Below are 25198 nucleotides of genomic sequence, written 5' to 3' on the forward strand. Positions count from 1 at the left end.
AATATTGTACGTTTTTTTCAGTGAGCTTCAATTTGGAAACTGAACAGTGGAAACAGATCTTAAGATCTGAATCATGGCACAAATGGTAGTTTTTTTTGGAATCTAGGGGGAGCTGGTGTTGCGGCACAGCAGGGTAAGCCATCATTGGCTCACGTCCAGCTTCCTACTGATGCGCTTTGGAAAGCAGTGGAAGATGGCCCGCGTGCTTGGTCCCTGCCGCACAAGTGGGAGACCAGGATGGAGTTCCTGGCTCCTGGTTTCTGCTTGGCCTCCCCATGGCCACTGTGGCCATTTGGGGAGTGAACCAGTGGATGGAAGATCTTTTTCTCTATTATTCGCCTTTCAAATAAATAAATATTTTTAAAAAAATGGGAGATGCATTAGCAAAACCACAGACATGATCTACTGCTCAGCTTCATTACTCTGGAGGAATAAACCTGAGCACTCAGTAAGATGTGACTTGCTGAAGCCTAAGGACCTGGAAACTGGTCCAAGTACACGAAGAGAACCAATTGTCCTGGTGTCAGATGAGACCAACTGCATGTTCTACCAAATATCTTTAAAAAAATAAAATGTGTCATTGTGTTTTCTCAGAAACTAGGGAGATCACAGAGCCCTAACACAACGTGGAGACACAAAGTGGGTGCTGGGTGCAGGCATGCAATTCTTAGCACGCCAGTCCTTGGAGTGAAGGCCCCCGTGGCAGGCACGGAGAATGACGCTCTGGGCTAGAGGTAGCAACACTTTGCCGTTGGCCAGTGGACAGACGAGGGTCCCAGCCGGCCGCAGGTGGGGTCTGTACGTTGTATGGTGTCTCAGGCACTGCCCGCGCCTCTGTCTCCATCAACGGTGGTTTCAGCGACCAGAGGCCCTCCTTCCGTGGGATCTCTCCAGGGGAGCTCCGGCGATGGCTCTTGACCGTGCCTGGAGACTGTCCTCAGAACCCTCTCTAAGGACAGGGCCAGCAGCCTCAGGCTTCTCTGCCTCTGCATAAAGGTTACTCCCAGCTGCTGCCTTTGAATCCGGTTCTCCAGCTCTGCAGGGGACTTGGTCCGGAAGGGGCCGCGTGTGCCCTGCGTAGTCCTCGCTGAGCGAGCGCCGGCCCGGACACCGGCGCCGGCTGCCCCTCGTGGCCAGGGCTCGATCCGCCGTGCTCGCTGGGGGTGCGGGCGTGGAAGAGAAGCGGGGAGGGGGCGCATCACGCGTCAGATCCCAGGCCTGGACCCGGAACTCCTGCCCACGCGCCGCCCCAAGCAGCTGGCTCCCTTTCACTCAGGCTGTCGCAGGGGGCTCTTAGCCACCGCCCCTCCACGGGCCACACCCCCACCTCCCTGCAGCCCATACCACTCTTGTGATTTTGTCCCAGGTGTGGCCGTGCTGAGACAGATTTGAGAAGAGCTGGAGGGGTCCATAAAGGGAAGGGCGGAACCACAGGGAGGGTGTGACGGGGTGCAGGGCTTGGAGGGCACCTGGTCCCGGGCTCTCCATCTCCACCCACTTGGCGGAGGCACTGCGGTTCTAGTTGGCTGCCGAGCCAGCACCTGAAGCGCTCACACTCCACCTGGTGGCAGCCCCGCCGAATCTTGTGCAGGTCCCCACCTGGGTCAGAACCGGCATCAATTCCCGGATCAGGCCAGGGTTCCTGACTTACCCCTCACCCCAGACAGGCTGCCTGCCCCTGCCCCCACAGAAGACAGAACCTACAGAATCCAAGTGCCCTGTCCAAAGTCCTAGGATAAGCCAGCTAAACTTGACACGGCTTTCATTATGAGTTCCTCCTTGCAAGATTTTTTTTTTTTTTTTTTTTTTTAATGCCAGGGCTGGGCAAGCAGAAGCCAGGAGGTAGGAGCTTCACTTGGGTCTCCCACATGGACAGTAGGGGCACAAACACTTGGGGCATCTTCGAGGCATTAGCAAGCAGCTGGATCAGAAGGGGAGCAGCAGGGACGTCACAGGAGGTGGCTTTACCTGCTACGCCGCACAAGCAGCCCCTGTGACCCAAGTCTTGATTCGTAGAGCTGAGCGCTGCAGGCTGTAGGGTCAGGGACTCACCTCTGACTCTCTCCACCTCTCCCCTGTATAGGTTTTATTTTCAGGTCCCCTCACCGAGAGCCACAGGCAGCTGCAAGGCTCTGTGTCCCGGGTAGAAAGATGACTCATTGGTTGTCTGTTGCTGTCACTTGAGTGGACGCCCCACATGGATGAGGTTTTGGGCTCGCTTGTGCCACATGCTCTGCCCTGAATCAGTCTCTATGGCCAGGGCAGAGACAACTGGTTGACCAGCTGCTTCTGGCCCATGCATACCCTGCAAAGGGTCCTGTGGGCTTAGAAGGATGGAGGGGCAGTGTCCCAAAGGGAAACGAGGCACTGGTACCAGAAGTGGTGTGGAACTGGTTAAAATGGCCGCTGCAGGGGTAGGTGTTCAGCCTAGCAGTTAAGACACCAGCTCAGAGCCAGGTGATTGGCACAGTGGCTAAGATGTCACTTAGGTTGCCAGCATCTGGATTTCAGCTTCCTGCTAATGCACACCCTGGGTGGCAGCAGTAATGACTCAAGGAGTTGGGTCCCTGCCACCCATGTGAGTTTCTGGCTCCTGGCCACTTGGGGAGTAAACCAGCCGATGGGAGTCCTCTCTCTCTCTCTCTCCCCCTCCCTCCCTCCCTCTCTCTCTCATTCCAATTATTTCTATTCACTCCCTGCACTGCTCAGAAACCTGTCTAGTTGCCCACAAAGTGGCTTCTCCTTCTCCTCCAGTCTCATACCCCTCTTTCCAGTTCAGCAAAGCTTCCTTTCCACGACCTTCACCTGGGCTGTGCCTCCCTGGTTTCCCTGCATGTTGGCCAAACTCCTACCTGAGCTTTTTCTTTTAAGTTTGTTTTTTTTTTTTTTTTTTTTTTTTTTTTTTAGATTTGTTTATTTGAAAGGCAGAGTTACAGAGAAACAGAGAGAGGGGGAGAGAGAGACGTCTTCCATCCTCTGGTTCACTCCCCAAATGGCTGCAACAGCTGGACCTGGGCTGGTCCAAAGCCAGGAGCTTCTTCCAGGTCTCCTACGCAGGTGCAGGAGCCCATGGACTTGGGCCATCTTCCACTGCTTGCCCAGGCCATTAGCAGAGAGCTGGAGGAGCATCCGGGACTTGAACCAGCGCCGATATGGGATACCGGTGCCACAGGCAGAAGCTTAACCTACTATGAAACAGTGCTGGCTCCTTTCTTTTCTTTCTTTCTTTCTTTCTTTCTTTCTTTCTTTTTCTTTTTTTTTTTTAACAGGCAGAGTGGAGAGTGAGAGAGAGAAACAGAGAGAAAGGTCTTCCTTTTGCCATTGGTTCACCCTCCAATGGCCGCTGCGGCCGGCGCACCGCGCTGATCCAAAAGCAGGAGCCAGGTGCTTCTCCTGGTCTCCCATGGGGTGCAGGGCCCAAGCACTTGGGCCATCCTCCACTGCACTCCCTGGCCACAGCAGAGAGCTGGCCTGGAAGAGGGGCAACCGGGACAGAATCTGGCGCCCGACTGGGACTAGAACCCGGTGTGCCGGCACCACAAGGTGGAGGATTAGCCTAGTGAGCCACAGCGCCTGCCTCAGTGCTGGCTCCTAATGCACTTTTTGATAAGCAGCAAAGCTAATACAGATTCTCCCATTTCAGTAAAAACAAAGCAGGATTTGTTTTGCCACACAGGTGTATCTTAAGTTTCTTGGTAGGGTCTTGAGACTCTGGGAGAGTGTTCCTCTCTCTGGACACCCACAAAGGCCTGGGGGTGGGTCCTGGGAGGTTGGGTCCAGACTCTGATGTGTGCATGCACATGGGGGGTGGGGATTTGATGAGATCAACAGAATTAGGGAAGGGGGCCTAAGAGGAATCACAGGCTGTAGGGAGGATTCTGTTCAGTCGACCATTAGGCACCTGCTACGTGCTCGACCTTGTTCCAGCACTTTGGGATAAATCTGTTTGATGCCGATGGGTTAAGGAGTGATTGGGGTGCGCCTCCTGGAGAAGCTGAGTCCTTCACCTGCCTGAGACACGGGGATGTCTCAGGATGGAGGCTTCCCAACAGAGGCCACAGCCAGTGCAAAGGCCCTGTGGCAGGAGAGACCTGTGGAGGAGCACGGATTGTCCAGGCCTTTGTTTGGTCACTAGAAGGACATTTTTGTTGTTGTTTTCAGAAAGCTTTTAATAAATATAAATTTCATAGGTACAAATTTAGGAATATAGCGATTCTTCCCCCATACCTGCCCTCCCACCCCCACTCCCATCCCACCTCCTACTCCCTCTCCCATCCCGTTCTTCATTAAGATTCACTTTTAATTATCTTTATATCATTGGTCTTCTGACCAGCTCTATACTAAGTAAAGATTTCAACAGTTGGCACCCACACAGACACACATAGTATAAAGTACTATTTGAAGACAAGTTGTACTGCTGCTAATGCTCATAATACAATTCATTAAGGACAGAGGTTCTACGTGGGGAGCAAGTGCACAGTGACCCCTGTTGTTGATTTAACAATTGACACTCTTACGTATGACATCAGCAATCACCCGAGGCTCTTGGCATGAGCTGCCAAGGCTATGGAAGCCTTTTGAGCCCACAAACTCCATCAGTATTTAGACAGGGCCATAAGCAAAGTGGATGTTCTCTCCTCCCTGCAGAGAAAGGTACCTCCCACAAGGACTTTCGTTTTGTTTTACTTTGAGAATAAAAAGTTTGAAACATCTTCTCATGCCAGCTTCCTGAATTTTCTTCCCAGCCTCTTGTTTGGAGCGTGTGTGAGCATCTCACCCAGGCAGGCTCCTGGGCGTGGGCAAAGACTTCCAGAGTCGCCTCCTGCCCTTGGCTCTTCCTCCCAGGGCACTACTTCCCAGGCTGGGGTGTGGCTCCTTCCACCCCCGCAGCTGTTTATAGGACACACTCCCAGCCCCCCAGGGTGGGGGACTCAGCTCCTCCACCACAGAGAAAATTAGAGGGTGAGAGGGACCCTCCTGCCCACCTACCCCCAGGAGCACCGACTCCTGGGACCAATCAGCATGAAGGCCCCCTATGGGACAGGGAGTCAGGGGCTGGGACCCAGGGAGGCAGGGACTGAGAATGGTGAACAGCAGGGGTCCCAGCAAATGTCACACCCAGTGGAGGAGATGGATCTCAGATTCCCCCTGCACCTCTCTCCCTGCGCTGCCACCTCCTGTAAACACACACACACACACACACACACACACACAGGCACAAGCCTGACACAATGGCCGGGTGGGGCGGAGGAACTGGCTTCCTCTGCGGAGATCTCAATCTGGGCCTTCAGTCCCCGCCCCAGAAACACAGAAGAGACACGCGCAGCCCTCTGCCCGCGTGCAGTCCTTGCTCCCAGGGGGCAGGCAGGACAGGCTGAAGACAGGACAGCTTCCAGAAAGACAAAGGTAAATTCTTGGGCAGCTAGTGTGGGGGCCAGGGATGGGAACCAGGGGGGCCGGGGTTGGGGTCCCGCAGTGTGACATAGCCGCCCCACCCACACTCCCGGCGACAGGTTGCAAACTGGAGACACGGGTGATCGGACACGTTGTGTGGGAGAGATGGCCAGACACGCCGTGTGCGGGCACACACAGCATCCCATAGCCAAGACAGAGGCGTCTGGATGCCCAGGCCTCACCGCCAGCCCTGGGCCGGCCGTAGCCACCACTCCCCCTCACCCTGCAAACCCTGCTCTGCACAGCACCGCCAGGGGAACCCACACAGGGACAGCAGCCCGCTGGCATCTGAGGCCAGCCTTGCCCCACACCCTGGCTGCCGGCTCCCTCACACCCCCTGAGTGCGCATGTGGAGTGTGGTGTGCTGGTGGGGGGGGGGGGGTGTCCGGTTGGGAGGCGGATCCGATTCCTGTTTCCTGCCCTACTCACTCAGCCCTGGGAGGTGACTGAGCGTGGAGGGGACTCCAGGGTGAGTGCTTGGGGCCTGAGGACCTGGGTCCCTTCAAGAGGCTGGGGTGGGGGTGAGGAAGGAAACAGATGCTGGTACCTGTGGGGGGCGGGATCACGAGTGGGGTAGGTGCTGGGGAGGAGCTGGCCAGCTGTCCCGGCCACTATGTGGGTCACCTCACCAAGTGGCTTCGGGCCAGAATGCAGGGGACTTTGAGCCGCCAGCTGCCAGCCCCAGCCCCAAACGCACATCTGTTTTCAAGAACCCGGTCTGGGGCCTGGCGGGCTCTGTCTCTCGTGCCCACTCCTGGAGGGCACCTGGCCCTGACCGCCTCCCAGCGCTGCCTTCTGGGGACAGCAGCCTCTTCCTGCGGGGGGAGAAGCAAGCAGCCCGGGTCCAGGGTCCCAGGTCCCGGCGCCGTGGCATGTGGTCCCGATCCCTGGCTTTCTGGCCACCTGGCCAGGCCTCTGCTGGGGCCTCTCTCTGTGACCAGGCCCAGGGGGTATGGGGTCTCCCACGCGGGTGCAGAGGCCCATGGAGTTGGGCCATCTTCCACTGCTTGCCCAGGCCATTAGCGGAGAGCTGGAGGGATGGGCAGGAGAGAGCGGGCCGGCGGGCCACTGGTCTCCCGGGGTCAGAGGCTCCAGGAATCTTCACGGGCAGGAAAAGGAGACTAAAAATAAGCCGGAAAGGGAGAGTCCGGAGAGAGGAACTGGGAAACGGGGTGGGGGTGGAGGGAAACAGTGAGGCATCCCTGGCCTCCCAGCCAGGGTGCCCGGGGAACTCATACAGAGCACACACCAACATGCCCACAGCAGACCAGGGGGGCTCTGAGAAGTTCGTGGAAAATGGCATTAAAAGACACATTAATTTTGGCAGGAAACAAACAGAAACCCATGCAGAGTTCTCCTGTGAGATGCAGTCTCCCGAGCTCTGTGCAGACCCCTTGTGTACACAGATTTCAAATTTGTTGCACCAAAATAAGTGTTTCTTTTAATTCTGTTTTCCACAAACTTTTGAAAGTACCTTGCACTCTCTCTCCTCTCTCTCTTTTAAATTTTTATTTACTTGAGAGGCAGAGAAACACACAGACAGAGCTACCGATGGCCTGGGTTGGACCAGACCCAAGCCATGAGCTGGGAATTCAATCCAGGTCTCCCACATAGGTAGCAGGAATCCAATTAGCAGAGCCACCATTGCTGCCTCCCAGGATTCATATCAGGAGGAAGCTGGAATTAGGAGCCAGAGCCAGGAGTCAAATTCAAGCATTCTGATGCGGGATTGTGAATGTCCTTCTAGGTGGCTTAACTGCTTGGTCAAAAGCCACCACTACCTTCTACCTTTTTTTTTTTTTTTTAAGATGTATTTTATTTTATTTTTTGAAAGGCAGAATGACAGAAGGAGGAGGAGAGACACAGAGAAAAAGATCCTCCATCCATTGGTTCAATCTCCAAAGGGCTGCAACAAAGCCAGGAGCCTGGAACTCCATCCAAAGCTCCCACGCCGCCGCAGGGGCCCAAGCACTTGGGTCATCTTCCGCTGCTTTTCCATGCATATTAGCGAGGAGCTGGGTGGGAAGTGGAGATCTGGGACTTGACCCCTTTACTCTTTTTTTTTTTTTAATTATTTATTTATTTTACTTGAAAGTCAGAGTTACACAGAGAGAGAAGGAGAGGCAGAGAGAGAGAGAGAGAGAGAGAGAGAGAGAGAGAGAGAGAGGTCTTCCATCCACTGGTTCACTCCCCAATTGGCCACAACGGCTGGAGCTGCGCCAATCTGAAGCCAGGAGCCAGGAGCTTCTTCTGGGTTTCCCACACAAGTGTAGGGGCCCAAGGCTGGGCCATCTTCTACTGCTTTCCCAGAGAGTTGGATAGGAAGTGGAGCAGCCATATGGGATGCCGGCACTGCAGGCAGCGGCATTACCTGCTATGCACACAGCACTGTCCCCAAACCCTTTACTCTTTAACAGGGCACACATCACATGCATACACTCCACCCTCCCACTGTACACCTGTCCCTAAGAAACAAATGAGTACAGGCTCACAACACGCCAGGCACCAGCCCACTGGCACACACAGAGATCTGCAGGACACAGGCTATGGGTGCATCAGGCAGGCCCGGAACAGAATGAGGAGAAGCAGTGTGGGGTGGTGAGGAGAGAAGACCGTGGCATTGAGAGAGAAAGCAGGGGTGTGCCCCAGACTTTCCTCCAGACTCCAACAGCACTGCTTCAACCGGTCTGGGGTCACCCAGCTGGAGCCACACTAAGAGGAGCCTTCTCTCTCTCCCTCCTCCCTCAGGGGATGACTCCAGCAGAGCACCCCGTCCCTTTGAAGAGCTCAGAGGAAGATGTCGGCCCAGTCCCTTCCTACAGCAACACCCCCTACCCAGAAGCCCCCTCGGATCATCCGCCCCCGGCCCCCTTCTCGCGCCCGGGCTGCCCACTCCCCAGGGCCTCCCCAGAACGGCTCCTCTCCGCAAGCACCGCCCAGAACCTCCAAGGATACCCCAGCTCCCCTGTGCACCCCTATCTTCTGGGAGCCCCCAGCCGCATCCCTCAAGCCCCCTGCTCTCTTGCCCCCCTCAGCTTCTAGAAACAGCCTCGACTCCCAGACTTCCCCGGACTCACCCGCCCGCACCCCCAGTCCCGTGTCGAGGCGCTCCATCTCCCCAGAACCTGCTCCCCGCTCTCCTGTCCCCCCACCCAAGCCCTCCGCGTCGCCCCGCACGGCTCTGCCTGCGCTCCCCGCGGCTGAGGGCCCCGCCCAGGACGGCCCCGCCTCAGCCCCCGGCACAGTTCGGAGACTGGCTGGCAGGTTTGAATGGGGGACTGAAGGCCGCGCCCAGGCTGCGGCCGCCCCAGAGCAGGGCTCCCCAGGAGGAGCTGACGTGAATGGGGAGAGAGAGGCTCCGCAGGGCGCCCCCGCCGGGGGCGGGCCCCAGGAGAATGGCGCTCCAGGTAAGCCGATGGGCAGGTGGGGTGACTTCAATCACCCTCCTTTTTCTACTGCTTTGCAGTTGGGAACTTCCAGGGGCTACCTTTTCAGGAATGGATCTCACGTCTGGGAAATCTGCTCTCCGTATTTCTGGGGGTTGGAGGGAGGAAGTCTACAGACATGTGGGGCTAGACCTTGAGGTTCCAGCTCTTGGACCAGGTTAAGGCTCCCTGGGCAGAGTGGCCCAGGTGCCAAGGGCGGTCCCCACGGGATACCCTGTCTCTTACAGATGCTGCCCTGGCCTGCCCTCCCTACTGCCCCTGTATCTGCCACACATCCCGGCCTGGCCTGGAGCTCCGATGGGTGCCAGTGGGGGCCTCTGAGGATGGCCCCAAGGCCCCCTGCCGGGCCTCCCCACTTCGGGCCTCTCGCTCCCGCCCCAGCCCTCCAAGCATCAGTCACCCTGCTGTGGTCCTCACCTCCTACCGCTCCACTGCGGAGCGCAAACTCCTGCCGCCCCTCAAACCCCCCAAGCCAGCTCGGGCCAGGCAGGACGCCATGGTCCCTGAGGACACCCCACAACCAGCTGTGCACCTGCCTTGCGAAGATGGAATCCAAACAGGTATGGGACATCTGGTGGAGGTGAACAATAACCCGCAAAACCCGAACAGGCCCAGGGTTCCGTTCCTGCTCTGGGTCTGGTGGGAGTGGAAGTTTCTAGGGCAATGGGCTCTTCTGGGGTCCGGGGTCCTGGTCTCCTCACTCGGAGTTCTATCTCCAGGGGACAGTCCTGATGAAGCTCCTACTCTGAGCGCGCCTCCAGCAGCCATGGAAGGAAGGTACCGTTGCCCCACTCGTTCCCCCTTTCTCTGCCACCACACTCACCTGAGGGCAGAGTAATCTGCAGATGCAGGTACATCCCACCTCCGCCCAGGTGGGAGAAGGGCATGGGTGCTGAGACAAGCAGCCCTGGTTTCTCTTTTGTTTCCTTATTTATTTATTTATTTTTGACAGGCAGAGTGGACAGTGAGAGAGAGAGACAGAGAGAAAGGTCTTCCTTTTGCCGTTGGTTCACCCTCCAATGGCCGCCGCGGCCAGCATGCTGCGGCCGGCGCACCGCGCTGATCCGATGGCAGGAGCCAGGAGCCAGGTGCTTTTCCTGGTCTCCCATGGGGTGCAGGGCCCAAGCACTTGGGCCATCCTCCACTGCACTCCCTGGCCACAGCAGAGAGCTGGCCTGGAAGAGGGGCAACCGGGACAGAATCCGGTGCCCCGACTGGGACTAGAACCCGGTGTGCCCGCGCCGCAAGGCAGAGGATTAGTCTAGTGAGCCGGGCGCCGGCCTTTGTTTCCTTATTAAACATTTATTTATTTATTTGAAAGGCAGGGGGGCGGGGAGAGAGAGAGAGAGAGATCATGTATCATCTGGTTCACTCTCTAAATGACTGCAATGGCCTGGGCTGGGCCAGGAGCCTGGAACTCCATCTGGTTCTCCCTCATGGGTGGCAAGGACTCAAGCACTTGGGCCATCTTCTGTTGCTTTCCCAGGTGCAGTAGCAGGGAGCAGCTGGGACTTGAACAGGTGCTCTGAATGATGTGGGATGCTGGTATTGCAGGCACTGCTGAGCCACAATGCAGCCCCTGCCGCCCTGGTTTCTAATCCAGCCCTGTTTCTTCCTGGTTACGTGACCTTGCACAAATCCTCAACTTTTCTGGGTCTCAGTGTCCTCATCTGTGAAATGGGGATAATCATTATGACTTGTTCCTGGAGCGACTGTGGTGTGGCACTGGTATGGAGCTGGGCGTTAGCATGTGTTCTTGATTTTAAGCCCCTCCCCTCACCTTGAGCCTCCATGGCAGGTGTCTGCAAACCCATTTGGCAACCACCACCACCCCTTCTATGATATCTGGGCTTAAATTTTAGATCCTTCCTCATTATCAGAGATAACTTGAGTCTGTTTATTCATTCAACAAACATTTACAAGTGTGGTTTTTAGCTGAGGCGAAAGGAGGTATGATGGTTCATTGACCCGAAAAGGGGAGACAGCGACAGGTGTTGGTGAGGGGGCAGAAGAGTTTGAGTGCCTGGTCCCACTCCCAGGTCCAGCCTCCTGCTCATGTGCACCTTGGGAGGCTGCAAGTGATGAGTCCACTAATTGGGTCCTTGACCTGGATCGAGTTCCTGGCTCTCAGCTTCAGCCCAGGCCCGGTCCTTTCTGTCTGTCAGTTTCTCAAATAAATGAATGAGTCCAAATGGGCTTGGTCAGGTGGATTTTCCCTGAGTCGCAAATAGGATTCATTCCCGGGCGATGGTTAGTGAGAAGGCTGGAAACCGAGATGGGAAGTCTCTGATACACAGTAGTTGAGGGAACGGGACTGGACAGGGCCTCGCTAGAAGAGGCACGTATAAAAAGCTGGGGTTTGTCTGGGTTCTAGTCCTGGTTGGGGTGCTGGTTCTGTCCTGGTTGCCCCTCTTCCAGGCCAGCTCTCTGCTGTGGCCCGGGAGTGCAGTGGAGGATGGCCCAAGTGCTTGGGCCCTGCACCCCAAGGGAGACCAGGAGAAGCACCTGGCTCCTGGTTTCAGATCGGCACAGCACGCCAGCCGTAGCGGCCATTTAGGTGGTGAACCAACGGAAGGAAGACCTTTCTCTCTGTCTCTCTCTCTCACTGTCTAACTCTGCCTGTCAAAAACAAAAACAACAACAACAAAAAACAAAAACAAACAAAAAAAACAACAAAAAAAACTGGGGTTTGGTCTGGGGAACCCGCAGGGGCCCTGCATGCAGCCTGTGGAAGGTTTGTGCAGTTCCCGTGCCTATGCCAGGGGACTAGCACTCCCTGGGGACTCCCCTCCCTTTCTCTCTCCACAGGGACGAGGAGGGGCTGGAGGGGCTGAAGGAGCAGAGCTGGGAGCTGCCTCTGCAGGACGGTGAGGGCCTCTGGACGGTGATGGTCTCTGCTGTGGCCAGCAAGCTGTGGGCAAGTGTCCTGGGACCCTGGGCTTGCCTGATGGGCTCTGTCTGCCCCCTCTCCCAGAACCTCTCTACCAGACCTACCGTGCCGCCGTGCTGTCCGAAGAGCTGTGGGGTGTTGGTGAGGATGGGGGTCCCCCTCCCGCCAATCCCGGAGAAACTCCCGCCTTCGCACGCCTCCCTGGACCTCGCAACACCCTATGGCAAGAGCTTCCAGCCGTGCAAGCCAGCGGCCTCCTGGACACCCTCAGCCCCCAGGAGAGGCGCATGCAGGAGGTGGGCACCCCTGGGTGGGGCGGAGCACATGACCTGGGTCCGAGGCCGGCAGCGTGCCGGGCTTTCCACCACCACCCTCTGTTTCTCCCCAGAGCCTGTTTGAGGTGGTGACGTCGGAGGCCTCCTACCTGCGCTCGCTGCGGCTGCTGACTGACACCTTCGTGCTGAGCCAGGCCCTCCGGGACACGCTCACCCCCCGGGACCACCACACCCTCTTCTCCAACGTGCAACGCGTCCAGGGCGTCAGCGAGCGGTCAGTGTGGTCTCGTCCACCCAGGCACCCTGGCCTCAGCTGCTGCGTGCTCCCCTGGTTCCCCCTCTGGCCCAGGTCCTTCTGTTCAGGAGCCCCGGGGCCCTCTGACCCCCTCCATTGCTGCTCCCCACCACTGCTCCAGGTTCCTCGGGACGCTGCTGAGCCGGGTGCGCTCTTCTCCGCACATCAGCGACCTGTGTGACGTGGTGCACAGCCACGCCGTGGGGCCTTTCTCTGTGTACGTGGATTACGTGCGGAACCAGCAGTACCAGGAGGAGACCTACAGCCGCCTCATGTGAGTGCTGGTGTTCCCAGTGGGCGCCACGGAGAGCACCCAACCCTTTAGATGCTGTCTTTGTGCCTATATATGTATGCACGCTTAGGATGCTGTTTAATTTATAAAGTAGGCACGGAGGTCAACGACGATCGTTAATAATAAAATCGAACACTGATGGGCCGGCACCGCGGCTCACTAGGTTAATCCTCCACCTTGCGGCGCCAGCACACCGGGTTCTAGTCCTGGTTGCCCTTCTTCCAGGCCAGCTCTCTGCTATGGCCCGGGGTGCAGTGGAGGATGGCCCAAGTCCTTGGGCCCTGCATCCCATGGGAGACCAGGATAAGTACCTGGCTCCTGCCATTGGATCAGCGCAGTGCGCCGGCCGTGGCGGCCATTGGAGGGTGAACCAACAGCAAAGGAAGACCTTTTTTCTCTGTCTCTCTCTCTCTCACTGTCTACTCTGCCTGTCAAAAAAATAAAAAGAAAAAAAATAGAACACTGATGACGATATATTGTAAAACAAAATCTGCTCTTTTGCTTTGGGGAGATCACTAAATATAACCAAGGCACTGCTGATCTGATAACCAATCGAGTACCAAGGGACTAATGGATGATAGCATACACAGTGTGGATACCCTGGACAAAAGATAGTTCGCGTCCTGTGGGGCAGGGCAGGGTGGTGTCGGATTTCATCAGCTGCTCAGGAAAGCGTGAGACTCAAAACTTAGCAATAATGTATTTCTAGAATGTCCCATGGAACATGTACTGGAACCAAGGCTGACCGCAGGTAGAAACTGTGGAAAGCAAAACTACAGACGAGGGACAGCTGCTGCAGCCGCAGAAGTGTGGGAGGAAGCGCGGGAGCAGGGATGAGGTGGGGGCCAGAGGCGGCTGAGGGATGCGGGCAGCGCGGTGTGTGCCCCGCGGCGGCTGCTCACCGCCCCGCCGGCTTCTGCAGGGACACGAACGTGCGCTTCTCGGCGGAGCTGCGGCGGCTGCAGAGCCTCCCCAAGTGCGAGCGGCTCCCGCTGCCCTCCTTCCTGCTGCTGCCCTTCCAGCGCATCACCCGGCTCCGCATGCTGCTGCAGGTACCGCCTCCGGCTCCGCCCCGCCGCAGCCCCGCCTCCCAGAGCCTCCGCTCTGGAGACTCGTGATCTAGTCTGGGCGAGATGCTCCGCTCCCTCCGCGGTTCGCGGCGGCGGAGATGGGGGGGGGGGTGTAGGGCGTGGTCTTGGGGCTCCGGTGCCTTTCTGCCCCTCCTCCAGGGTGCTGTCACTTCCAAGGGGCAGACATCCCAAACAGCCTATCAAGTTAAAATTCCCTGGTGGGCGGGGCGACAATCAGGTGGACCGATATCTCGAAGAGCCTTCTTTGCGGGCTGATATTGAAAGCGGAAAAAAAAGGTTGAGAAAGATTCTTCTGTTATTGCAAAGTAGAGCCTCCTTCCTACCTGGGTCACATGATGTGGGGATCTGGATGTGACGAGTCCCCAGACTAATTATCCGCTTCTTACTCAGTTTTACCTGTCCGCAGTACTGACAACACAGTAATAACAAAAGCAACTGTAATAGCTCAACCGCTGCTGAGAGTGAGTGCTGAGTGTGCGTGCTGGGACAGGCACCGGCCTACGTGCTGCATACGTGGCGGACCTTACTGACAACCGTGTGAGGGGAGCAGCTATTGTGCACCTGCTCTGTGGATGAGCAGACGGAGGCTCAGGTTAAATAACTTGCTGCAGGTCCTACAGAAGGAATCGATGGAGATAGAATGGAAGTCCAGGCACTCTTTTTAAGAGGAATTTTTTTATTTATTTGAAAGTCAGAGTAGGAGAGGGAGAAGGAGAAGGAGAGGGAGAGGGAGAGAGAGAGAGAGAAAGAGAGAGAGAGAGGTTTTCCATCTGCTGGTTCATACCCCAAATGGCTGCAGTGCCTGGGCTGGCTCATGCTGAAGCCAGGAAACCGGAACTCCTTCTAGATCTCCCATGTGGGTGGAGGGGGCCAAAGTCCTTGAGCCATCACATGCTGCTTTCCCAGGTGCTTTGGCAGGGAGCTGGATGGAAAGCAGAACATCCGATATGCAATGCCAGTTCGCAAGCAAAGTAGCCTGCTGCACCGCCAGCCCCAAAGTCCAGGCATTTTTGACTACCCCAGCATAGTTTCTGCTATGCTGGGGTACCAATAATCATTAAAATAATAGCAATCGTCTATTCAGCATTTACTATGTTGCAACAACTACACTCAGCACTACCTCCCTGAGTCCTCACAACATTACTGATTTGCTAGGGCTGCATTACCCCCACTTTACAGATGGGCACACTGAGGCCCAGAGAGGTAACATGGTTTGTTCAGGTTAGGCAGGCAGTGAGTGGTGAGGTCACTGGTCTTCCAACCCTGTGAACCTCAAACTGAGCATTGTGCCAAGCCAGGCAGGGCCCCCTGAGCTGCGACGCCTCTGAAGCCCAGGGCCACAGAGCGGGGGGCCCAGTCACTTTCTCCTTGTCCCCAGAATATCCTACGCCAGACAGAGGAGGGGTCCAGCCGCCAGGAGAATGCCCAGAAAGCCCTGGGTGCCGTCAGCAAGGTGGGCAGGAGGGCAGTGGCAGGGTGCTGGGGAGAGGTGGGAGGGGGCAGGGTGGGTGACTCGGCCCCCCCCACCCCCACCCCTGCACGTAGATCATTGAGCGCTGCAGTGCGGAGGTGGGCCGCATGAAGCAGACCGAGGAGCTGATCCGGCTCACCCAAAGGCTGCGCTTCCACAAAGTCAAGGTCAGTCCCCGCTCACCCTCCCCATGCCAAAGGGCAGGCAGGCGGCCAACACAGCCAGCACAGCCAGCACAACCTCTGCCTCCCTGCAGGCTCTGCCTCTGGTCTCCTGGTCTCGGCGCCTGGAGCTGCAGGGGGAGCTGACCGAGTTGGGGTGCCGCAGGGGGGGCGTGCTCTTCACCTCGCGCCCCCGCTTCACCCCTCTCTGCCTGCTGCTCTTCAGTGACCTGCTGCTCATCACGCAGCCCAAGAGGTGGGTGCCAGGGGAGGGAGTGAGAGCAGGCCCAGGCCCGGGGTGGAGAGCAGGCGTGTGGCATGACCCCCGTCAGTCTCTGACCGTCCTCTTCCCTGGGCAGTGGGCAGCGGCTACAGGTTCTGGACTACGCCCATCGCTCCCTGGTCCAGGCCCAGCAGGTTCCAGACCCATCTGGACCCCCTACCTTCCGCCTCTCCCTTCTCAGCAATCACCAGGGCCGCCCTACCCACCGGCTGCTCCAAGCTTCATCCTTGTGAGTTGCCTTTCCTGTAGAACACACCCCTGGCCCCTGGGCTTGACCTCTCAAGCCTCACCCCTTCCCCCGTGCCCCATTGGCTGCCTGTGCCCTTTCTCGCATCCTGCAGGTCAGACATGCAGCGCTGGCTGGGAGCCTTCCCCACCCCCGGCCCCCTGCCCTGCTCCCCAGACACCATCTATGAGGACTATGGTGAGTACCCCCGAGACAGGAAGAGGGAAGGAGAGTATGGAATAGAATTTGGATGTCACTGCTGTGTCACCTGTCCCCACCCAGAGAGCTCCCAGGAACTGGGCTCAGAGCCAGCTACACCCACTAAGGCCGAGGGACGGAGTCTGGAGTCCAGGGCTCCCCCCAAGCACCTGCACAAGAGCCCTGAAGGTGAGTGAGTCCCTCGCTTCTCCGCTCATAGCTGCTTATGCAGGGACCGTCCGCTGGCTGGTTTAGGCGCCGTGAACCTGACACACAAAGCCTCCTGTCCCGCCACGGCACACATTCTGGCAGGGGAGGCAGGCAGAGAAGAAAGCACCCCAAGTAAGTCAGTGACGCAGCACGTGCAGGGAGATGAGTGCCGTGGGAAAGATAAGAGTGGGTAGAGTAGGCAGGGTTAGGAGTTCCAGGGTTGGATAGCTGGCATTTCATTTATTTATTTATTTTTAAGATTATTTATTTGAGGGGCAGAGTTACAGACAGAGAGAGGGAGAGACAGAGAGAAAGGTCTTCCATCCTCTGGTTCACTCCCCAAATGGCCGCAATGGCTGGAGCTGGACCGATCTGAAGCCAGGAGCCAGGAGCTTCTTCCTGGTTTCCCATGCAGGTGCAGGGGCCCAAGCGCTTGGGCCATCCTCCACACCTTTCCTAGGCACATTAGCAGACAGCTGGATAGGAAGTGGAGCAGCCAGGACTCAAACAATGCCGGCCCCTATTTTATTTTTTAAAAATAGAATTTATTTGAGTGACAGAATGAGAGACAGATTAAGAGATGGAGAACCTGTTCCCCCATCCACTGGTTCTTTCCAGCCCAGGAGGCCAGGGCTGGGCTGGGTGAGAGCCCAGCCAGGATCCAGGAACTCCATCCAGGTCTCCCACATGGGTGGCAGGAACCCAGTGACTTGGGTCATCACTGCTGCCTCCTTGAGACTACATTTGTAGGAAGCTGGAGTCAGGAACCAGATGCAGGTAATGGATCCAGGCACTTACTCCTCCGCGGGATGAGAGGATCTTAACCTGAGACATTACAGGTTACAGTAGGCCAAATACTCACCCCAAGTTAGAGTTTTCAGTAGGGAAGCTGGGGTGTACCTCTCCAAGAAGGGAACATGTGAGCATGATGGAGGTGCGCCATTTAGGCATGTGGTGTCCTGGGCAAGAGGGTCTCAGCTGGAGGCAGCAGGTGGTGCGCACATGTCAGGGCCCAGGGTGTGATTGGGAAGTGTAAGGAGGCCAGTGTAGCTTGCAGGAGCAGGAAAGGGAGAGAAGCGAGCCAGGTCAAAGAGGGAACAGAGATCAGATTAGGGGGTCCTTGCAGTTCCGGTGGGAACTCCACCTCTGACCCTCTGCAGCCTCCGCAGGGCTTGGTGGAACGACCCAGAATCCTCTCGGACACTGCTGTCACCTCCACCTGCTGTACCCTTTCCACCAGACACCCCAGGCTTCTCCATGAATTCCCGCACTCACCATGACCATCCCCAAGGCCAGAGACCTCCTCTGACCTCTGACTCCCCCCCCCCCATCATGGGGGAGGGCCCTGTCATTCTTTTGCAGGCTGGCTGAGAGGACTTCCTGGGGCCTTCCCTGCCCAGCTGGTGTGTGAAGTCACAGGGGAGCACGAGAGGAGGAAGCACCTTCGCCAGCACCAGCGGCTTCTCGAGGCCATTGAGCCCTCTTCAGGACCCCCCAGCGCTCCCCCACCCTAATGCGGGCTGGGGAGGGGCACAGGCTGTGACAGCTGGCGGCGTGGCGTGGAAATGATCAAGCTTGCCCCTGCCTTCATTGGATCCACTGTCCACGGAAACACTACCTCTGGCGGCAACCAATAGGGATGGAGCTTGAGGACAGGGTAGCCAATGAAGACAGGGCTGTCTAAGCGCGCGGTGGTATGAGTGTGTTGCTAATGGAGACAGAGGCTTAGTACAGAGTGGCCAATGGGTACTGAGCTGGCCCAGCTCCCAGCCAATGAGTATCCCTGCTCTGCCCATAGCCAAGGAAGCCAAAGCTAGGTCAATGCAGGCATAAAAAGGCTCCATTGGAGATAAAGGTCAAGGGAACAGTAGCCAACAGGGGTGAGAAAGGACTCAACCAGCCCAAGAAGATCGTGCTCCGGGCCCAAGAGCCCTGTTGTCATCCCGCGTGGTGCTACGACTGGGAAGTATTAGATTGCATTCCTGGCTGCCTCCCGTGCCCTCCCAAGCCAATTCCAGAGTGTGTGTGTACATGTAGCAGGGAAGCCAACCACTGAGTACCGTGTGTGTGGTGGTCGCTTCCCCCTCCCCCGATGGCTGAATGCTCCATTTCTTTCCTGATTGTTCTCTCTAGGAAAGACACTGGGGCTGTGTTCCTGGGTGTGGCTCGGCAGTCAGAGGCCAGAGCCAGAGATGAGAGCCCTAGGTTCTGGGTCTGCTTGAGTCATGGGCTCTGGGACAGTTGGAGGGGGTGTTCGGGAAGGACCAGGCAGCCAGCAGTTGCCCAAGGAACCGAAGATGGCCAGTAGCTGGGGCCCAAGGCTGCTCAATGTCTCCAGGGGCTTCTCGTTGTCCCTTATGCTGGCCTCCATACTCCCTGCTTCCGTAGCCTCCACCTTGAACTGTTGTCCAATGCCAAACCTCGGCCTCAGGCCTCAGAACTGCTGAGTTCTGGGTTCGGGGGAAGACTTGGGTGCTGCGGTTCAGGGACCAGCTGGTGAGCCTACTGGGCTCTGTGGCCTTCATCCTGGTCCTCACGGAATCTCCACGGTGCTGGGAGAATGGAGCTGGTGTTGCTGCCCGACCTCATCCATGTCTGCTACCGGATGACAAACTGCCCTGCGTGTGGCCAGGAGGAGATGGCAGCAGACAGGTGCTGGCGAGTGGGCCCTGGCCTGGGGCAGGGCCTTCCCCAAGCTGGGCCATTACACCTCCACTCAGGATAGAAAATGCCTCATCAGCTGCAGGGGGTGCAGAGACAGTGGGAGACTCAGAGAAGGAGGCCACTGGCCTTTGGGCTGGCCATGACTTCGGAGATGCACCGAACATGGGGCCTGACGTGGGAAATTCTCAATAAACGTTGGTGAACTTGTATTATGTGATTAAAGGAGCAAGTGTAGTTTGAACGGCTATGGGGGTGGGGGCTGGTGGGCAGGAAGTCAAGAGCAGGGATCAGTTCTTCTGGCAACCGGGGTTGGTGCGTAGCTGGAGTGTGCTGGCCTACTCACAGCTCCTGGGGGCAGGGCCAGGCATGCTCGGGGCTTCAGCAAGGGGACAAAGAGGCAGTAAGAAGGACACAAAGGGCAGCCAGCCAGCAAAGAAGAGGCCCTTTTCCCACGAGCCTGGCGTCTCCATGTTCAGGTCAGCTTTACACCTGTCCGTTGGGTGCCTTCTGTGTGCCAGATGCTGTTCTAGGGTCTGCAGATACAGAGATGAAAACGACAAGGTTCAGGGTGAATGTTTGGCTTAGGGTTAGGATGCCGATGGCCCCACGCTAGAATACCTGGATTTGATCCCCAGTTCCAGCCCCTGACTCCAGCTTCCTGCTAATGCAGACCTGGGAGGCAGCTGACCACTGCCTGATGGCTCAAGTGGTTGGGTCCCTGTCCCTGACATGGGAGACCTGGGAGGCTGCGTGTCGCAGGCATCTGGGGAGTGAACCAGCAGATGGGAATTCTGTCTGTCTGTCGCTCAAGGAGAGAAAAAAAAAAAAAAAAAAACTTAGAAAAACAAAGATGTGGGTCCTGCCCTTGGAGAGCCTACATTTTAGGGGTAGGAGGGCAGAGGGGGCACAATTTCTTTTTTAAAGATTTATTTATTTGTTTGAGAGGCAGAGTCACAGACAGAGAGAGAGGTCTTCTATCCGGTGTTTTACTCCCCCAGATGGCTGCAACAGCCAGAGCTTGGCCTATCTGAAGCCAGGAGCTTCTTCCAGGTCCCCCACGTGGGTGCAGGGGCCCAAGTGCTCCGGCCATCCTTGGAAGTGGTACAGCCAGGACTCAAACCAGTGCCCACATGGGATGTCGGTGCTGCAGGCAGAGGCTTAACCTGCTAAGGCACAGCACTGGCACAGTGAACAGGCCGGCAAATTAAAGAGTTAGGTGAAATCCGTTAGCAGTGAGTGCCATGATGAAAATACAGCAAGGGCTGGGACACAAATTGTGTGTGTATGGCAGGAGGGTGGTCTTAGGCAACACCATGGAGGAGATGACATTTAAGCTGAGACCCAGTTCTGGGAAAAGTGGTAACAAGATAACAGGGCAGGGGGCTGGCGCTGTGGTGCAGTAGGTTGCTCCTCCACCTGCAGTGCTGGCATCCCATATGGGCGCCGGATCAAGTCCTGGCTGCTCTACTTCCAATCAAGCTCTCTGCTATGGCCTGGGCAAGCAGTGGAAGATGGCCCAAGTGTTTGGGCCCCTGCACCTGCGTGGAAGAAGCTCCTGGCTCTTGGCTTTGGATTGGCGCAGCTCTGGCCAGTGCGGCCAGTTGGGGAGTGAACCAGCAGATGGAAGCCCTCCCTCTCTCTCTGCCTCTCCTTCTCTCTCTGTGTAACTCTGCCTTTCAAATAAATAAATCTTAAAAAAAAAAAAAAAGATAACAGGGCAGGAATTGAAGGTAGTGACAGTGGGGATGGAAGTAGTACCCCGCCCCCACCAACCCTCTTCTTCCTCTTCAGCAGGGCAGAGACAAGCCGAGATACTGAGAGACAGACAGAGACATCCAGGGGCAGACACACAGCTACCATGGGCCCCACACACTCCTCGCGCTCTGTGGGAGTCACTGACATGCCTGTGCTCCAATCCAGTGTTCTCACAGCAGGAAAGTGGGAGCCCAGCGAACAGATTCCAGTTACTAGGAGATCTAAAGGCACGTGAAACAACCACACGTTCCAGAAAGGGCTGATAAAACAGAGACGGAGGGGGCCTGCTTCGGTTTCTGTTATCTTAGAGCTCCCTTGGGTGTGATCCTGGAGGGGTCTGCAGGCTTGAGAGCACTGAGGGCAGGAAGCATGGGGGGGGGGACCTAGGGAGTGAGGACCACAGGGCAGATGAGAGTGAATGCAAGGTGGGCATGGGGAGGGGGTGAGGAAGGAAGACACGGGGGTGGCACAGGTGGCAGTAGGTTGCGACTCATCCTGGGAGGCCTGCACATGGCCAGGATGGTGGGACGACGGCGTTCTTCGACAAGAAGCACGGGGGACAAGTTTTGGTGAATGTGTCCGTGTATTAACAATCAAGTACACCTTTTAAAGGGTGTGGGGGGTAGCTAATTCAGGGCAACACTCATTCTATAGGATAGAGCTGATATTGGCGCCCCTATGCTTCCCCAATCAGCTTGAAGGTCACCTAGCCGGGTAGCCTCTCTGGTGGTCCTGATGGGCCTGGGCCACACCCAGGAGCTGTTTACCTGATTGGTAATGACAAGGCCCTTCGACAGGGAGGGCTGAGGGTGGGGACGGGGGAAATGTGCCTGGGGCTCCTGCCCAGCCAGGAGTCCACCTTCCCGGGAGGCGTGATGTGCCACGCCCTCCTAACCTCCTTCGTGGGCTAGGCAAGCAGTCTCCCAGCCCCACACAGGGTCACCCACAGTAGGTAACCTGGCTCCTCTTCAATTTTCTCCCTTCTCCTGCACCCACCTCCCTTGGGCATCAGAGTGTCTGCCATGGCCCTGTGCAACCTCCCTCGGTGCCCTTCATCCTCTGCCTCCTGTGCTGCCCTGTGCCCTGCCTGCCTCTTTGGGCTGCCCTGTGCAGCTTCCTCAAAGGTGAGGCAGGAGGGGCGTGGCACGGTGGTGGGAATCCCCAGTCCTGCAGCCTGATCACCCCCTTCCGAGGAGGTGGAGGAAGCGAACATTCCCACAGGTGCTGCAGGGGTTTGGCATGTCTTGGGTGCAGGGGTGTCCCAAGCCGGGAAGCAGCGCCCGAGCCCACAGGGTGGAAGCTAGGCGCCTGCCTCTCTCTGAGTTACTTTGCAATCACTCCGTGCACAGCTCCCTCTCCCCAAGGATCCCCCCCCCCCCCCCCCCCGCCCTGCACACTTCCCAGATGCACTTCTGCACTTCACAGGTGCTGCAGCTTCTGTCTCCACCTCCTGCCGCTGTAGTCGGCTTCCAGGTGCAGAGGCTTGGTGCGTCCAGGCACTCCTGTATGGAGACAAGGAGAACAAGGAAACAGGTTGTTGCTCCAGTACTGCCTAGCTTATCCTGCCCACTACATCCGCAGTCAGATAAGGCATCCCTCTCCTTGGGGGGAAGGAAATGAGTAAGTAGGTGTCGCTCCCCCTCTTCGTGGAGGAACGACACTGGACCCTGCGCTGTTCTTTTGTCTGCTTGGCCCTCCCCGGGTTTGCTGCTGGTTCTTCCCGGGTTGGCTGCCGACCCTTCCACCTCCGTGGAAGGGCGGCTCCCCCTGCCACTTTCCCACTTCCGCGGGGGAGCGGCACACCGCCGGCCGGCTCTCTCGGGGGCTGCACAGATGTTCCTTCAGATAGATGTTCCCCTTAGATGTTCCTGGTGCATGCCGTCTCTCTCCTCCTTTATAGTCCTCTTCCACCAATCCCAACTCTGCTACCCAGACGCCGAGTACGCTGCTCTCCTCCAATCAGGAGTAGGATCAGCTCCTGCAGGTTACTGGTCGAACTGGAGGCAGCTGTGTAAAAGTTGTTTACTCCTCTCCCAGCGCCATATTGTGGGAGAGCAGATGCATAGAATAAGTCTTAATTCCAGTAACTTAGTCTAGTCCGAGTTGCTCCCCACAGTAGGGAGAGAGGTTATGGGTTTTCTTGTATCTGCATGGGAGCATGAATGAGAGATAGGTGCTTCTGCCTAAACACATATTATTCAAATGAGGAAGGAGAGGCGTTCCCCTAAATGGAGGATGGATCAGTCAGGATTCTGGGGGGGGGGGGGACATTTGGTACAGCAGTTAAGATGCCAGTGCCTGCATATTGGAGTGCCTGGGTTCAAGGTGCCCACCCTGTTTCTAGTCCAGCCTCCTGCTAATGCACACCCGGGGAGGCAGCAGGTGTGTGGGTACCTGCTTGGGTACCTGCCACCCACGTGGGAAACCCAAGATGCAATTCTGGGCACCTGACTTTGGCCAGGAGCTGCAGGCATATGAGGAGTGAACAAGTAGCTGGAAAATCTCTCTTCTCTGTCTCTTTGCTTTTCAAATAAAATAAGTAAATAGATCAACTTTTAAAAGGAATCCATCCGTGGTGGTCTAAACAGAAACGTGTTTGTGGAGAGGATGTGGAGGGAAAACTGGAGAATCAGATCTATGAAACAGGTAGCAGGGAGGGCGGTAACACAGCCAAGCACCGCTGGGCTCACCTGGCTACTGCATGGCACTGGACGTCTCCATCAGCACAGCCGCAAGGCCACACTGCTGGGGACATCCACCACTGACTTGGCCCGCTGCCGTCACCCCTGTAAAATAAATCCTCCAGGCCATCTTCCGCTGCTTTCCCAGGCACAGTAACAGGGAGCTGTATAAGATCGTCACAAACACACCAGACACCGGAGTAAGGGAAAGGGTTAATTGGGGAAAATGCAGCAGACCAGAGGGAAGGGACTAAGAAGGAGAAAAAGAGTAAGAGAGAGAGAGAGGAGAGAGGAGAGCGAGAGAGAGAAGACAAGAGTGAGAGGAGAGAGGAGACAGGAGCGAGAGAGAAGAGAGAGCAAGTGAGGGCAAGAGAGAAGAGAGCCCTGTGTTCAGGAACAGGTCCTTTTCAAACTTTGCTGGAGGGCGGGCAGGGAAGCAGGAGCAGCGAATCCCATTAGGATGGGGGTGGAGCTTGACACCGGTGGTTGGTCCATGTGGCCACCTGGCTTCCAGCAATGGCGGCGGGGACTAGAGCCTAGGATGGTGTCAGGGTGTAGAACGCGCCATAGATAAGACTGAGCCAGTCTCCTAATAAGCTGGATCCACAGTGGAGCAGCCGGGACTACAACTATTGCTCATATAGGATGCCAGCATTGCAGGCAGTGGCTCAACCCACGGCTCTGGGCGAGGGGGTGGGGAGGGGTGGTGGGGGTGTTCCTCTAGGACTCTTCAAGTGAGAAATTTCTCACCAGCATAAGTTATGCAGATGTTTGAGGAGGCCAGAACTGCTCTCAGAAGGAGGAAGATATGGTCTAAAAAAAAAAAAAAAAAAGAAAGTTCATGACCCAGGGCAGAGTATAGGGCATGACCATGTAGATCAGTATAGATTGGAATGTGCCTGGGAGCTGTAGGGACAATTGTAGGCATGGGTACACTTAATGGTTGGAAATAGGGAGTTGGAAATCCAGGAGAGGGCTCATGAGCTCAAGCTTGCAGGGTAGGGTCCTTACATAAAGTCGTCCCTCCTTGGGACATTCCTGGGTAATCCACCCAACATTTCTTCCCACCCAGGGTTGGGCTCCCAGAAGCCATCTTCTGCAACAAGGCCTTGACCCCTACCCACAGCTCACTGGTCCAAGAATGTACCGCTGCTCTAAGCTGGGCCTAGTGGTGACCTTCCCTGGGAATCTGGGGAAGAACTTAAGAAATATAGGTTGTAGTCCGGGCTCTTTGAGCAAACGAATGTGAAAACGTAGGGGTAGGGGTGCTGGCATCTTATATAGGTGCCAGTTCCAGTACCAGCTGCTCCACTTCTTTTTTATTTATTTATTTATTTATTTTTATTTTTTTTGACAGGCAGAGTGGACAGTGAGAGAGAGAGACAGAGAGAAAGATCTTCCTTTGCCGTTGGTTCACCCTCCAATGGCCGCCGTGGCCGGCGCGCTGCGGCCGGCGCACCGCGCTGATCCGATGGCAGGAGCCAGGAGCCAGGTGCTTTTCCTGGTCTCCCATGGGGTGCAGGGCCCAAGGACTTGGGCCATCCTCCACTGCACTCCCTGGCCACAGCGGAGGGCTGGCCTGGGACAGAATCCGGTGCCCCGACTGGGACTAGAACCCGGAGTGCCGGCGCCGCTAGGCGGAGGATTAGCCTAGTGAGCCGCGGCGCCGGCCCAGCTGTTCCACTTCTAATCCAGCTCACTGCTGTGGCCTGGGAAAGCAGTAGAAGATGGCCCAACTGCTTAGGCCCCTGCAGCCACATGGGAGACCCTGAAGAAGCTCCTATCTCCTGGCTTTGTATCAGCCCA

The 25198-nt window shown here is 56.7% G+C and overlaps 1 protein-coding gene across 2 annotated transcripts; it reads left to right on the top strand.

The window, feature by feature from the left end:
- The first annotated feature begins 5289 nt into the window (after positions 1–5289).
- Positions 5290–19165, top strand: ARHGEF15 (Rho guanine nucleotide exchange factor 15). 2 transcript variants are annotated; one of them, XM_070061372.1, is made up of 17 exons: positions 5301–5406; positions 5514–5923; positions 8203–8861; positions 9128–9460; positions 9620–9677; positions 11709–11767; positions 11875–12086; positions 12179–12339; positions 12482–12634; positions 13575–13704; positions 15122–15196; positions 15289–15381; positions 15471–15631; positions 15735–15887; positions 16000–16082; positions 16167–16271; positions 17655–19165. In XM_070061372.1, the coding sequence occupies exons 3-17, from the start codon at positions 8252–8254 to the stop codon at positions 17804–17806; spliced, it is 2538 nt and encodes an 845-aa protein (XP_069917473.1). In that variant the 5' UTR covers positions 5301–5406; positions 5514–5923; positions 8203–8251; the 3' UTR covers positions 17807–19165. The 2 variants fall into 2 exon arrangements, with proteins under 2 accessions (XP_008268965.3, XP_069917473.1); XM_008270743.4 differs by lacking the exon at positions 5514–5923 and having other exon boundaries at positions 5290–5406.
- Positions 19166–25198: the final 6033 nt, after the last annotated feature.

The sequence above is a fragment of the Oryctolagus cuniculus genome, chromosome 17 (assembly GCF_964237555.1).
Source record: "Oryctolagus cuniculus chromosome 17, mOryCun1.1, whole genome shotgun sequence".
Classification (NCBI taxonomy): Eukaryota; Metazoa; Chordata; class Mammalia; order Lagomorpha; family Leporidae; genus Oryctolagus; species Oryctolagus cuniculus.